At 45.6% G+C, this 14,531-nt stretch overlaps 1 protein-coding gene across 9 annotated transcripts in view; it reads left to right on the top strand.

Moving 5' to 3' along the window:
* The window catches only part of JARID2 (jumonji and AT-rich interaction domain containing 2), a 230,643-nt gene that overhangs the window by 47,197 nt on the left and 168,915 nt on the right, over positions 1–14,531 (top strand). For 2 of the 9 annotated variants that reach the window (XM_060403775.1, XM_060403773.1), the window contains exon 1: positions 1–14,531. This exon is cut by the window's left edge and continues 29,038 nt beyond it. The exons of the other annotated variants lie outside the window; for them this stretch is intronic. In XM_060403775.1, coding sequence (XP_060259758.1) covers positions 14,418–14,531 — 114 coding nt within the window. In that variant the 5' untranslated portion in view covers positions 1–14,417. 9 annotated transcript variants of the gene reach the window in all.

Below are 14,531 nucleotides of genomic sequence, written 5' to 3'. Positions count from 1 at the left end.
CCATAATTTCCACCTGGAAAATAAGCCCGTCCAAGGATATGGCAGCTCGCTTTTGTAAGGCCTTCTGTCTTTGGAACAGTAGCCATACTGCTAGCATTGGTTATAATAGTTTTGAGGAACTACTTAAAAACTGTCTACTTAGGTTGGATAGTCCTCTTGAACACACCCCCCTCTGTGAGGTCACTGCGATGGGGCTTCCTCTTATGGTTGAATCTGGGTGCATTCCTGCAGATTCCACCCCAGGGGCCTGGCTGGGAAAGGGGGTTGCAGGCTGGTGACATTGCTTTACTCTGGAGATAGACCTCACGGTGCCTTGGGTACTTCCTCCGTTTCACCGCGTTCCCAGCCCCTTCTTCTTCACCGTGGTTCAGCTTAGAGTTAACACTAGGTTTCTTCTCTGGTGGTGTTTCCATCTTGGGAGGAGGTTAGGTTGAGGCCGGGATGGGGAAGGGTGAGTAAAGCAGCTTATTTTATTTCCCCCTGGACCGTGACCTCGCTGTTGGCTAACAGGCCAGGAGCAGATGTCCTTGTTGACTGAGAGTAAACAGAGTTCAAGGGGGTCTTATGGGTTCCTGGCCTTGGTTTTCTCCCTGATCTCTCTGGATTATTCCCTCAGTACCTAACATTCTGTCTCTAAGAGAGGTGCTTACATTTCAAATGAAGTCTCAGGAATTACTTGGGCAGGGTATGAATGTTTACAAAGAGGTCTCACCATCTCTCTAGGGTACTGTGCTGTGCACAGTATATACATATATACACATACACGTCATTTTGAACATTTTCAGGTTAAGAATTTCCTAGTATTCACCAGTCTGTTGGCAACATTTTTTAAAATGCAAAGAAGAACTCAGTTTACATTTCTCGAGGCCCACTTGTGGGACCAAATAGATTTCTTTTCTAAATGTCAGGTTTTTGAAAGCTGTAGCAGTTAGCAGCAGTTTCTCAAGGCATTCAGTGTTCAGAGTTTCTGCTGGCAGCTAACTTCGGTTTTCATACTTGGAGATTCACAAATGGCAGACACTCTGGGTGCTTTGCAGTCAGGTTGTTGTATTTGGTGTGTATTTGTATGCTGTGTCCTGAGAGTTTTCTGAGTTGATGTACTCAACTCCAGCAGCAGCGACCACAAAATTAAATTACAGTGACGCAGGGACTTCCCTGGTGGTTCAGTGGCTAAGATTCCAAGCTCCAAATGCAGGGGACTGGAGGTTCGATGCCGCGTCAGGGAACTAGATTCCGAAGGTTGTGACTAAGACCCAGTGCACCCAAATAAATGAATAAATAAATAAAAACAAATAAATATTTTTTTAAAAAACGAGGCAGGAGTTGTTGGCTTGGCTTAAGGACCTTAAGGATCATTCCATTTAGTCCAAATTCTGAGAAACTGAAAAGAATGCTACCTTCTTTTAAACTAGTTTTCAGATGCTTTAAAGAAACGTTGAACTTTCAAGTTGAAGTACCTAGATCAAGAAACAATCTTATCAGCCCCTCCCAAGAAAAGTTACCTGTAGTTTAGTTTTGAATTGTTTGGACTTTTAAACAGACATAGGCCCAGGAAGACCTTTTACAAGGGGAAAGACAGATAGCACAACGGTGTAAAGGAATATAGAAGCAAAAGCTGGAGAGACAAAGGGGGTGGAGAACAGAATGAAGGTGGGGAAGGTGGGCGCCATCCTTTCTCCTCACCTCATCCTTCTGCTTTGAATTTTAAATGTCTATTTTCTTTGTTCTGTTTTTAGTCGATGGCCGTTAACTTTTACATTCAAACTTTAAAATTCCTTGGAGCTCTGCTTGGAAGAAGGGGTTGTGGTTTATACAAAACGCTTGTGTCTCACCCACAAGGAAATTGGACTTGTCCATTCTGGAATTTCATTACGTAGTATTTATTTGAGGCTGGAGGTTGCTCTAGGTGTTTCTCCTTTTCTGACAGTGGCCTGCTGTGAATCCAGAACACTTGTTTATGGGAGAGGGGGGAGATTTTGTGTATTTCTGTACATTAGCTCATCTCTCGCTTTGATTCTGTGATTAGTTGACTTTCAGACTTAGCACTAGTAGCCAATGAGAAATAACATCCATTGCCCAGATATCCTAGGAGAGCAGAGCCTGGTTTTAGTTAATATGCCCAGTTCATTATAGTGCATAATTCATAAGGTCCAAGAAATCCAGACTCCCAGCCATTGTGGTTTAAAACTTGATTATTTTCTCTGGAGCCAGTAGAGTGACGGCTTGCCACACTGGAGACGCTGTCACAGTTTTCCTCCTTCAGAACAGTCTCCGTCCAGTGTCCCTCCTTGAGGTTTCCCAGTCTTTTGAATTGGCACAGGGAAATGGTTTTGTGTTTTGTTTTTCCCCCATAATGTCCCTTGGCCGTTTCCAGTCATTTCCCTGAAATCCTAGTGAGTCTTGTTGAACTCTTTTGTGTCGCTTTGGGAACCCAACCACCACTTGAAACACCCTTGTTATGATGAAATGCATCCTGAGTTTTAAACAGCCGGTTACAAATGAACTATCAGAAGGTGGACTGCTTGTATTTTTAAAGTCATCTCTTCACCAGCCTTTTTGTTTCCTTGAGCCCTGCATTATTCTCATGAGTTTCGTCCCTCTCTTTAAGTACACATGGAAATGATGACACTGATGGCGTGAAGTTCAGTGGCACTTCCTGTGTGCTGGGCGCTCGGCTCAGTGTTTTCCATGTGTTAACCCGTATGATTCTTAGAGCATCTGTGTTGCATGGTGCTGTGAACTCTGTGATAGGAATGTGGAATATGGAAACAGAAGTCAGAAGGGGCCAAGCTCACAGACTCCTGAGCCTTTTTTTATTGTCCCCCAGAACTTGATGCTGGCACTCAGCTTGTCACTTCACTCATCCCCCTGCCTTTCTAAAGAAACTTGTGTTTAAACAGAAACACAGCATTATTTTCCTCCTTCCTCGACTTTCCTTTTTTTAAAAGAAGGTATCTTTTAGAAACTTACTTCATTTACATATGAACGTTGGTAAAAATTGAGGAAGAGATAATCCTGTCCCCTTGTGGTTAAATAGTGACAGTTGATCTGTTGAATACCTTCCTTCTGTAAAAAACAGAGATTAGGCAATTACAACAAATGTTTTCATTAGAGTCATTTGCTCTTATTACATATATTACAGTGAGGGCCTTAAGCTGTGAGGCTAAGTGAGACCCTCCCCATTTCACAAAGACAAAACGTCACTGCTGTTGTCAATGACTGAATCCATCATTTGGTCGACTGGGACTTTTTTGCTTATTGGGGAAATTGATTCTCTTGGGAGCATTTTGTGTGCAGTCCGTATGCTGTGTGCTCTGATAGTTAGGGCAACACAGGAAAAGTTTCGTGGCTTTTCTCCGGTCTCACTTGAAGAGCACTGTGCGGAGCCCTCCGGAGGGGTGACACAGTAGTAGGTGAACACGAATGACGCCGACCCCGTCTTTCCCCTGCCAGGATCCCTGCCTGCCTCAGCCTCAATGCTTAAAGCCACACAGGGTCGTGTTGGATAGCTCTTTGGGAAGATTCCATGCTGTTGCCATCTCTTTCTCAGGTTGCTTTCTTATCCTCAGAAGGAGCTAAATAAACATAATTCCCATCTAACAGACTTGGTGTTCATCTTCTCTAGGCTAAACCATCTTCTCTGTGTTTCCGCAGCCAGTTAAACGCTCCTCCTTCTGGTTGTGGCGATCCTGTCTGAATCCTTCCAAAATCGATAACCTGCATTTTCAGCTTTCTCTGTGTACTAGAGCTCGTGCAATATTTTGCATACCGTTTTGACTCAGCCTCTCTGCTTCTAGGAATTTATTTAGACTTGGCCACAGGGTTGTGTATCAAGTGTATTTCACTGTGTATCACAGTGAAAAATTGTAACCAGTGGGGGATTGGTTAAATTAGTGAACATCTGTTCCATGCAATCATTAAAATGCTCCGGTAGCAAGAATATTTAATGACATAATGTAGTAAGTGAAAAAAGCAAGTGACAAAATAGTATGTAGAGTTTAATCTTTTGTGGTTATAATAATTCAAATAAAGAGTGTATTTATTTAGGAAAAGTACTGTAGGAGGAAACACACACAAATACATGCACACCAAAACCAGCAGTATTTTGTCTGAGTGATCAGAATAAGTTTAGTTTAATTTTTGTTTGTTTATCTGAGGAATATTTATTGATCTACCATCTGCCAGGCACTCAGGAGTGAACAGTGGCTGTGACGTTATTCTAGAGGGTGGGGACAAGTGCTTTGATAGACTAGGTGTCCAGGATGCTGTGGGCACAGTTTGGAAGGACAACTCAGACTTCCTGGATGTCACAGTGTAGACACCTGGAGGATAGGAATTCAGCTGATGAAGATGGGATTGAGAGAGCAGTGTCTTCAAGAGTGAAATGGAAGGTCTCACTGTGAAAAATCATGTAGGAGTTTGGGAAGAGGGAGCAATGGTCGAGATAAGGCAGTTTTGTATTTTTTCCAAGAAATATGCATTGCAGTGTAATTTTTAGAGAAAGGCATCTAAAATTTTGGGAAGAAAGAGAGTCGCTGTGTCTTACGAGAAGCCGCTTATCCAGCTGTGGATTGAAACAAGGGAGGGTTTCCACAGATGGACTGGTGGGGCTGGGCTGGGCGTCTCTGGTGAAATGGATGAATACCAGATAGCTAATTTAATTTCTAAGAGTGCTGCTTAGATGCCTTTGCCCCCTGCTACTGGTTAGAGCAAAGCGAGCATGTGATTTATGTAAAAATACATGAAAACGAGCTTTTATCGTAACCCTGCGGAACAGTGTAAAAGCAATGCTTCCTGCTGTAGCCACTTTACAGAATAAAAGTAACAAAATCGGTATTCTTAACAAATGACTAGTCACAGTGGAAAATACTGTCTGCTGAACTTACCATTTACAGATAGCATTAATAAGTGCACCCCTCATCCCCCCATGTTACCCCAACCAAAACTGAAATGGTGATTTACATGCAAAATGCAAGGTGAGTGGAACAGAGTGGTTCAGAGCCCTGAACACTGGTGACGGGGTTCTCAGGACGCCGTGAGCCATGCTGCTCTCTTTGTACTTTTTGCCAGGTGGTTCTGGAGAGCTGGGGATGGAAATGGGCCTGAGTCTTCTGACTGATCCTTCCCAGGAGGTGGGATTTAACCTCAAACACCCAGGACTCTCTGACCAGATTTAGACCACAATTATTGTCTTAAAAATAGCTCTTGGATGTGACGCCTGCCAGGATGATTTGTAAATCATTTTGTGCCAAAAACTGAGCTGACTTTGGTTTGTGGGCTGCTGGGAACAGGTTCCGATGCTCTGTGTCTCCGCGGGGCCGCCTGCCCTGAGTCCCCTTATGAGACCCCTCGTGGAGTTCTTGTCATGGGAGTGCCAGGGCTGGGTTCCTGTAGGATGCCGAGGTTTGCCATAGCACTTTCTGGAACTCTGGTGAAGTAATTTCTCTCAGACCTTTCCCTGTGGAGCATGGACTGGGGCAGGGGTTCACATCCCCCCACCCCCAGTTGGATGGCCTTCCCCAGGGAAGAGGGTGCTGGTCTCCTGCTTCTTGCCCACCTTGTGGGGAGCCTCCTTCTGTTTGAGACCTCACTGGATTTGAAAAAGGATGAAGACATCTGAGCAAGCCTTTTTTCAGCACAGGTCAATACTGAATTTGCTTTTCTGCCCAGCACAGAAGCAAATCCCTTAACATAAACCACAAATCGTATCTGATTCAGCTTGTACAAAGGTGACTTTCTCTCTTTTTTAAAAGGTGAAATCTGCTTTTTCTTTAAATATCCCAAGGCCTTACAGGGAGTTTCTGTCATAAATATTTCTTTACTAAGTCACTTTTCACAGCCTCAAACTTGGGGGAATTTCCCCACATTTGGACCCAGTCCCTGAATTGTGTCACCCAAGGTGTGGCTTCTGGCATTGACTTGTGTTTAACACGGGTGGCTGCTTTCCAGAAAAATCAGTTTAACCCAGTGAGTTGTCACAACTGCACCTCCCCTCTTCTTCTTGAAAACAGTTGTAAATTAGTTCAAATGTCTTTAAAAAAGTTTCTCAAAGTTCAGTTTACAACTGCAGCTCTTGCAAGCGCACCTTTTGGTAAGTTTTGGTGACTGCCCAGACCTGGTATTATATGTAACACTTCTGTCCCCTCAGAGAGGTCCTGCTGACAGATCCCCCCCGCCAGGTCTGGGCCAGTGTTGTAAAGGTTCATGAGAATGGAAGCAATCCTGTGTCTAGGTCTCTTCATTGGAATGCTTTTGAGGTTCATACATGCTGTTTGTACCAATAAGTTCTACCCTTTTATGGCCGAATAGTCTTTTTTTCTTTGTGGTTTTCTTTCTCTTGTCTTTCCTCCTCAGAGGGTCTGGTGGTTCCATTATTGCTCGGAGAGTCCATTTCTTAACTGGGCATTAAGACAAGGTTTAGCATTCACAGAGTGAAGAAGCTGAGTACCTGGGGAGCGGATCCAGCCAGATTCCACGCTCACCCCTCCCGATGAGGGAGGGAAACAAGCAGACAATTCAGCAGACCCACGCCTTGTTCCTTAGCCTCAGAGCTAAGAGGACGCACCGGACTTCTCGCTCTTCCCTTTGGTGTCTCTCCCTTAACACAGGCTGCAGCGTGCAGCTGCACAGAATATGGACATTTTTGTTTGTGTCTCATGTTTTGAAACTTCATTTGTGGGGAAGATAATTCAGTGCTGAATATCACAGAGCTCAGCTTGGGTAGCTGTCTCTTTCCTTGGTAACCTCTTTATATCCCCCCCTTTTTTTTGGCCGCACCTGTGGGATCTTAGTTCCCCAACCGGGGATCGAACCCATGTCCCCTGCATTGGGAACACGGAGTCCTAACCACTGGACCACCAGGGAAGTGCTCTGCCTGCCTGCCTTGGGTCAGAGCGGAAAGGTGGGCCAGAGCGACCCCAGGTAGGGAAGAGTCACGGAGTCTGGGGTGCAGGAGACTGTCTCCTGGTCTCTGCTGACCTAGCTTTCATCAACGGGAAGGTCCCATCCTCCTGTCCGAGTGGCTCTTGTGTGCCTGGTTGGTGTATGCTGTAACTTCTCTCTCTTTCCGTATGAAGAAAGTGCTGTGTTTAGAGAAGGTGTCCTGGCTGGGGTGTGGGCAGGATGGTGGCTGGGTTGGGAATCCGGGAGTGTGCCAGCTCCACCTCGGCCCAGAGGCTCTGCGTAAATCCTGGGAACTGGGGCGCAGTTCTCACAGAGCTGGCCTCTGGGCCTCTTCACTGTGGCCTCACGTTTTCAAGAGAGCCATCTTTCCCGAGAAAACCTGCCGTCCCCACTGAGGTGGCACCAGGGTGCTGCTCAAGTCAAGAGCCAGGCGGGTCCTCAGTGCTTGGGCAGAAGGGGGCGTGTCCGGGGCGTGTCCGGGGGCGGTGCTGACCGTCAGTGTCTAGTGTATGGGGTGCTGCACAGCCTCGCAGAAGTGCTGTCTTTTCTCCGTGCCGCTAGTCTTTTGACTTGCAAATCTGGGGAGGAAAGTAAGTGGACTGAAAGTAAGTGGACTTGGTGGGAACAGTCCCTGGTGATTCGAGAAACTTCACTGCATGTCAAGAACCCGTCATTAGAAGCTCATCTCTTCCCACTTGGGGTTTCTCAAAGCTGCGGCTTCAGTGCCTTTGCCATCCTAGCCTTCCCCCAACTGGCTGAGCCGGCAGGTGTGGGGCGAGTGGTTACCTTCATCTTTCTCTTCCCAAACAGCCCTAGGCCCGCTGCTCCCGAAGCCCTCAGGGAGGGCTCAGACGCTCTTCAGTATCTTGTTTGGGGGAAATAATACTGTGTTTGGGTCCAAGGTATAGCCAACAGAAGTGACCAGTTCTGCATAGCAGCTATTCAGGTGATGGGGTTCACAGGCAAGGACGGCTGTGGGGCCTCCTGAGGTCCAGGCCTGGCTGAAGGGCCGCGAGTGTCCCGGCTGGGCTGGAATCCGGGCCCTGTGGCCCCTGGCTGGCCCGTGCCGCGCTCGCCTCACTGCTGCTCCGCTGCCAGCTGCTGTGTTAACGCCACCCTCTTATTTCCAGCGTGTGCCACTGGCTCAGATACCACGCTTGCTACTGCCTCATCGGTTTAGAGTATAAACTCCGTGAGAGCAGGAAGCTATTTATTCTTGCTCACAGATCCTCCTCAGGCACCTAAAGCGGTGCTTCTTAAGTATTTGTTGAAGGAGCAAATGAGTAAATAGTACTTGGAGATGTGCTGTTGTTCCCTTTCTGACTTCTGGTGTAAGATTTCTCATATGCGTGCTAAGTCGCTTCAGTCATGTCTGACTCTTGACGACCCCATGGACTACAGCCCACCAGGCTCCTCTGTGCATGGGATTCTCCAGGGAAGAATTCTGGAGTGGGTTGCCATGCCCTCCAAGGCAGAGCTTTAGTTCAGTGAATGATACTGAGAGGTGAATGAAAAGCCATGCACTGGATGTATAACCCATGCAGTTTCTTTGGTTCTTGTGTGTTGAGGCTTAGAGACCCTCGGAAATGCAGTGGAGGCCTCTTGGATTAGAGAGGAAAGAGGAAGCTTTGAATTTGCAGAATGGCAGAGGGGAACCCAAAAGTTGAGGGGCTGTGAAACAAATGGGCAGAAAGGATTTGTCAGCTGTTATTCTTGGTTTCTGGAGTGTGTTGGTAAAGCAGAATGTCTGCACAGCTGGCCTGCTTTGTTCACTTCTGGCTGCCCCGGCAGAGCCTTTCGCAGGAAACACACGAGTGGCACGCTCATCCAGAGACTGTCCTGCCCTAGGTGGATTCTGTCAGAAGGAAGAGTGCAGACTTGTTTTTGTTGCAGTCGTTGCTTCCTGAAGACGCCAGCTAGTGGACAGTCTGCAGGATGACAGAGCGTCGGGACTGGCGAGCTGGTCCCTTAGGACTTAGTTCACTTCACTCCATTCTGGGTGGGTTAGCAAAGCTGACGCCTTACTGTCCTCCCCCCGCTGCCTGATATCAGCTAGCTTCCCAGGGCAATGAGAGGGACTGTGTGAAGTTACATCTTAAAGCATTACATTTTCAAATGTAACTTGGATCTTAGCAGGGGAAGCATAGCAGAATCAGTTTGACCCTTCAGTTTGCTCATTCTGGAGCCGCCATGCAGCTGGAATACCTTCACGCTTAGGATGGGGTTCGTCCAAGACAGATAAAGTGGCTTCTGGTGCTCCAGGGCCCCCATGAGTCGTGCTGGTCCTGAGTTCCTTGAAGAAACGAGTGGAGTTTATGCCCAGTTCCTTCATGTCTTACTCAGTTTGAGTCTTGATTCCGGTACTGTAATTGGAAGTGGGAAAAGCAAGTCCTGTGGGGGGGTGGGGGGTGGGGGTGGGCAGTGTGCCAGCTGGGCCTGGTATCCTGTCCCTACACCAGCACTGGCTGGTACTGACTTGGAATCAGATTTCTTTTTGGCTCCCAAATCTATAAAAGAAGAATGTAATGCTTTAAAAATGAATCTTCTCTTTAGATTGATTTCCTAGTGATGGAAGACTTAGTTAGCTGGAGCTGGAGCTCATTCCCAAGGGCCCTGCCTTTGTTTGGTTCTTTTCTGTAAATGTTTAGTGTTTTCTCAACTAATGCCACAAATACAACTAAAACGGTGACCTCTGCACATTTTGAGTCTAAAAATGGAGCTGCTTGCTTGAGAAGCTCTATGAAATGTAGATTCTGTTGTTATTTAGCCAAGGTTCCCAGTTAGGAATCTTTTATAAGAAAGATTGCATCTGTAATAATTTTAAGGGTTGTTGCTGAGGATGGTGGAACTCCTGATGCTTGGTGCTGCTTGACAGTGAAGATGTCTTGGGCTGTCGCTGGCAGTAATCAGTATCACGGGAAAAGTGAAAAGCCACCTTGATTTCTTTCCCCTTTTCGAGCACTGGAGGACTGTGAACGATGCTCCCAGAGAAGGAGCACTTATTTCAGGTGGCTGTGCCTGCGGGCGAGGTGACAGAGGGAGAGGATGCTCAGTGAGCTGTGCCTGGGGCATTTCTCTCTAGACCAGCACCTCAGGTGAATTTTGTGGTGAACCCAGAGGCCCCAGTAGTGTCATTGCTCTTACGTGAAGCACTTGAAGTCCGTGAGACTCCTTGTTGGAGACGTGGAAAATGAATTTCCTCATTGCACAGATTGTCTGTCTGTCTTGGAATGCCATCATCAGTCTCTTTAAAAGAGCCCAGCTCTTGTTCAGTTTTGAACAAACGTTTGAAGCCGTGTGATCAGTTATAAGGATTGCTTGAAGCCTTGAGTTCAAATCTCAGCTCTGCTTCTAGTGGAATGACTGTGGGCAAGTAATTTAGCTTGCCAGCACGTCAGTTTCCTCACTTGTGTTAATAAAAAGAGGATAATAGTAGCTTAGAGTAGCTGGGGGCTTTAGATGAGTGTGTCTGGGCTAGAATGAATCCCTGTAGGCACTAAGTATTAGCAGTTGTGATTTTTATACATCCTTTCCCCACCGGTTATTTATAATTAGAAATGGCACATTGCCTTAGCATTCAACTTGTTTCTATCAATTTAGCAATAGAATTTTCAAAGTCAGAAATAATTTCTTCCTGTCCCCCTTAAGAAACCCCCTTCAGAAAAGGGGAAAAAACAACTCAGAACCAGTTCAGAAATAAATCAGTCTGTGAAACAATAGCGCATGTCAGTTTTTTCCCCCTTTTACTTGAAAATGCAAATCTCTCAGGATAATAACAATAGTTTGGCTTCTGAGGTGGTTGTGGTTTGGTGTGACTTGGGGAGTCATTTAAGGGTGATGAATGGATTCATAGTAAAGATATGCTTTAGTTTGAAATCTGAGATATTCAGCAGACATTGCCCCGAAAGTCATTTCCCCCAAAACTCCCCAGCAAATTTTTACCTTTACTTTAGGAAACCTAGAGGTTTGCCTCTTGATTTTGCCCTGCTTGCAAGATCAGTGTAGGCGAGTTTTTCCAAAGTTAACCAGTGGGCCCAGAATTCTTACTGGATCATTTCCTCTGAATCCCTGAGCTTTTGGCTTGGCATGTATCTTTTGGATTTTTGTTTGAATTAATTTCTCTTGTTGAGTCGGCTGTGATTGCCTGGGCATTTGTTCTGGGCCCCTGCACTCCAGGCTAGGTGTATCCCTGGCAGGGGATGAATTACCGTCAGGGACCACACAAAGCTCGGGTGCACAGAGGTGTCTTGGGGTAGGGAGGTGTTGATCCTTGTCAGGGCTTTCTTTTCAGGACCAGCCCTGCTCCCCCAGGACTTGTGTGTTTAGGCCTCTCTTACCCGCAGCACAAGAGGTGGGCACGCAGAGGGAGGCAGAGGAGTTCTGCTGGTGATCCTGGGCATGGAGAATGAGAACGATCCTCAGATAGAGCTTGCTCTGCCTTTGTGTTTTAACCGAAAAGGGAAAGCTGGGCCTGAGGACCAGTGGCTGTAGCAGCATTCAGAGAGGGGAAAAACAGAAGGGAACAGGTTGGACGGAGCTTTGCCCTGGCTCTCTGATCACGTGTCCTTGTTGATGCCTGCTGTAGGGTACCTGGGATCTTTTACATATTCAACAAGAACGTTTTGTGTTTCCTTGTCAACAAGCTTGCTGTGCGCTGGCCGCACAGTTGCTGGGAAGTAGAGGCCAGTAGTCTTGTGCCCTCGTTCCCCTGGAGCCACCCACGCCCTGCTTTTAACCATATGGCATCTCAGAGGAGCATCGTTTGGGGCAGGTCTAATTCCTGGATGTGCCTGTGCCAGAGTTGGCCAGTGTCGTTAAGAGAGTATTTTGGGGAGCAGAGACAATGAGGGATGGGAAAGGTAACAAAAACCTCTTGGGATTCCTGGATTGCTCAGGATGTTATAAACAGTAAGTGCTGCCTTTGATCTTGGAGGGTGGTGTGGGGCAGGCAAGAGGGGGGGGTGGTGGTTACTGAGAAGAGAGCTGGAGCCAGACAGCCATAATGGCCTGTCCAAAGGCTGCCGTGAGTCCCAGTGGCAAGGAGCTCTGTGCTTGCCACTAATTTCTGTTTTCTTTGCTGTGGTTGGCTTTATTAAAAGGGCATAAGGAAGCAGCCTAGACATTCAGTTCTAATCAGTTTTCTGAGCTAACAGCAGGGAGAACGAAATCAGGCCTTTGGTGATGTCAGAAAGGATGACGGACTGGCTTTAGGGCTTATTCCCTTTCTTGGGGGAGGAGCGATATATATGGAATGTTATAAATCATCAAAGAGATTCAGGAGACAGAAACAGCCTTTTCCTTCTTTTGGAAACCTGGGGTCAACGAGGGGCTGCTGCCTTAAATGTGATTTTCAAAGGATGCCTCTGACAGTCATTGTGTGTAATTTTTTCCTCTACTCAGTTCCAAACTTTTGTTATTATGTGTGTGAGTGAGATGGATTTACCTGGCTTCGGTTTATGCAGCAAAACTTGGAAGTGGGGTCCCTACTGGAGGATAGGAGGGAAAATAGAACCTGCAGATGGCCCTATAACTTTTGTGAGGGTAAACCTAGTCAACAGCTGCAAATTATATAAATTGAATTCAGTAATCAAGCTTCTGGCTCTCTTGCCTCGTCTACATTTTGATTTTAGAGAAGTTCAGCCCCATGACTCTTGTCTTCTGTGAACTGGAGGTCAGCACTGAGGTATTTCAGTCACACCCCAGGTAGGCAGTGTGTCTATGGAAATAGAAGTTGGTGTAATAATTTCAAGTAGGCATAGCTATATTGCTAGAGCCTGGTTAATTTGAGCTCCCCAGATTCTTCCATCCTCACAGTATGTTTTTCAGTATGTTTCAAAAAGGTTAGAACTTTGTAGCTGTCCCCTTATCAGCATGGTTCACTTACGATCCTGTGCACGTGTGGAGAAAGAAGCTGGGAGGAAACTTGGGCTGTGCTTGGGGAGGCTTGTGAAGAGAATGGAAAATGCATTGCTATGTTAATTTCCCCCACAACCCCAGTGACTTAATATTTAATCAAGACACAGGTCAAGTCTTGGTTATGTAGCAGGAGTCCAGGCTAGGCTAATCCTGTTGTGTTTCCACCAGAACTGACTTAGAAAGAAAAAGGAAAACCTTGCTTTTAATTAGGCAGCTCATAGGATGTATGGGTGAAAATAGGAAAAATGTAGTTTAAGAACCTCAGTGATTGTACTCTATAAATATTAATTTAGAGTGGATTGGAATCTGGGGAGTTGGACGAGACCTACTGTGTAAGTAGGTCACAGGTAGAAGGTCAGATGTTGACTGTTCATAATCAGCAGGCTACACAAATGTGATTTGGAGGTTGTTTGGAGCCCTACTGTACTTTAAACTCATCTGGTATTCATTACAATGCAGTTTCTCAACAGGACGAAACTGTATAGCTAATGACATAAAATGTTTCCTCCTTATCTAATCAGGAATCTATCTTGAGCAGCTAGGTTAGATGTTATTCAGAATGGATAATATAGGAAATAATTACTCACTGTATTTCATTTGTGGAATTAACCACATGGCCTCTAACTTACATATAGTGCTTATGGAGAGCAAGCCAGTGAAGAGCAGGCTCTGATACTTTTAGTCAATGGCATACAAGAATGTGATACTGTTTGTGTTTTTTAAAAAACTGCATATGAAATATGATATGTGATTTGGAATTACTTTATGGTTTTGGTACATTTGCCCATCTTGCTTGTGGAGTTTTATGAAATTGCAGTATGTGAAGCTTGGGGAGGAGAGGCGGTGTGTCATAATGAGTAACATTAACTCAAGAAAATGTGTATTGGTTGTTTAGGGCAGTGTGATGGGAACTGGCTTGCCTGTTGTGAGCACATGGAAAATGCCGGAAACTTTCTTACAAGATAACTAGATTTCATTTGCATTTGATTTCTGAATCTTGCCAGTTGCAGAAGACCTAGGCCTGTGCCAGTTCATACCCTGTTGAGTTTTACTATCATTGTTGCAGTTACCCACCTTCTTGTAGGGATAAAGGGCAGTGCCACCTTGTACCTCAAGAAAAAGGAGGTCGTAAAAATTCTTAATCGTTCTTTGTGAGTTGTCTACTCTGTGTGTTAACTGAGGCTGTGCCCACACGAGTGTTCAGAATATTAGCTTCAGAACACGTTTCATTCCTCAAAAATGCACGCTTACCCAAGGATTAAGTCACTTCAAATGATGTTTAACAGGGAAAATCAGGTTTGAAAATCTTTTTGGTTGGCTCACAAGACACTTGGATATAGCTTTTTATTACTTCTGCTTTCTCTTCACATTCAAGTATTGGAGGCAGTGAAACCAGGCTGTCTGTTCAGAACCAAAGACTGTGAGCAACAGCAGAGTTAACTATTTCATAACTTGCCTGCAGGAGACACATTTCTTCAGCATCTTACGAATAGTTCTTGTCTTTACAGGTTAATTGCTGTGTTCTTTGGGTCAATGGCTAAGCAAAGTAACAACAGCCAAAATACTTTCCTTGATGGGAGAAGTTAGTCAATAATAGCATGAATTCAAACTCCGATCTTATAATTGGAACATTCTTGATTATTAAAATTGGTGTCCAGGAGTTGATGGAAAGTTGGGAAATCTTCAAGTCTGACTGGTGGAGTGAAAAACAT

The sequence above is a fragment of the Ovis aries genome, chromosome 20 (genome assembly GCF_016772045.2).
Source record: "Ovis aries strain OAR_USU_Benz2616 breed Rambouillet chromosome 20, ARS-UI_Ramb_v3.0, whole genome shotgun sequence".
In the NCBI taxonomy this organism is placed as follows: Eukaryota; Metazoa; Chordata; class Mammalia; order Artiodactyla; family Bovidae; genus Ovis; species Ovis aries.
The sequence above is the reverse complement of the archived record's forward strand: the minus strand, read 5'-3'. Positions and strand labels throughout refer to the sequence as shown.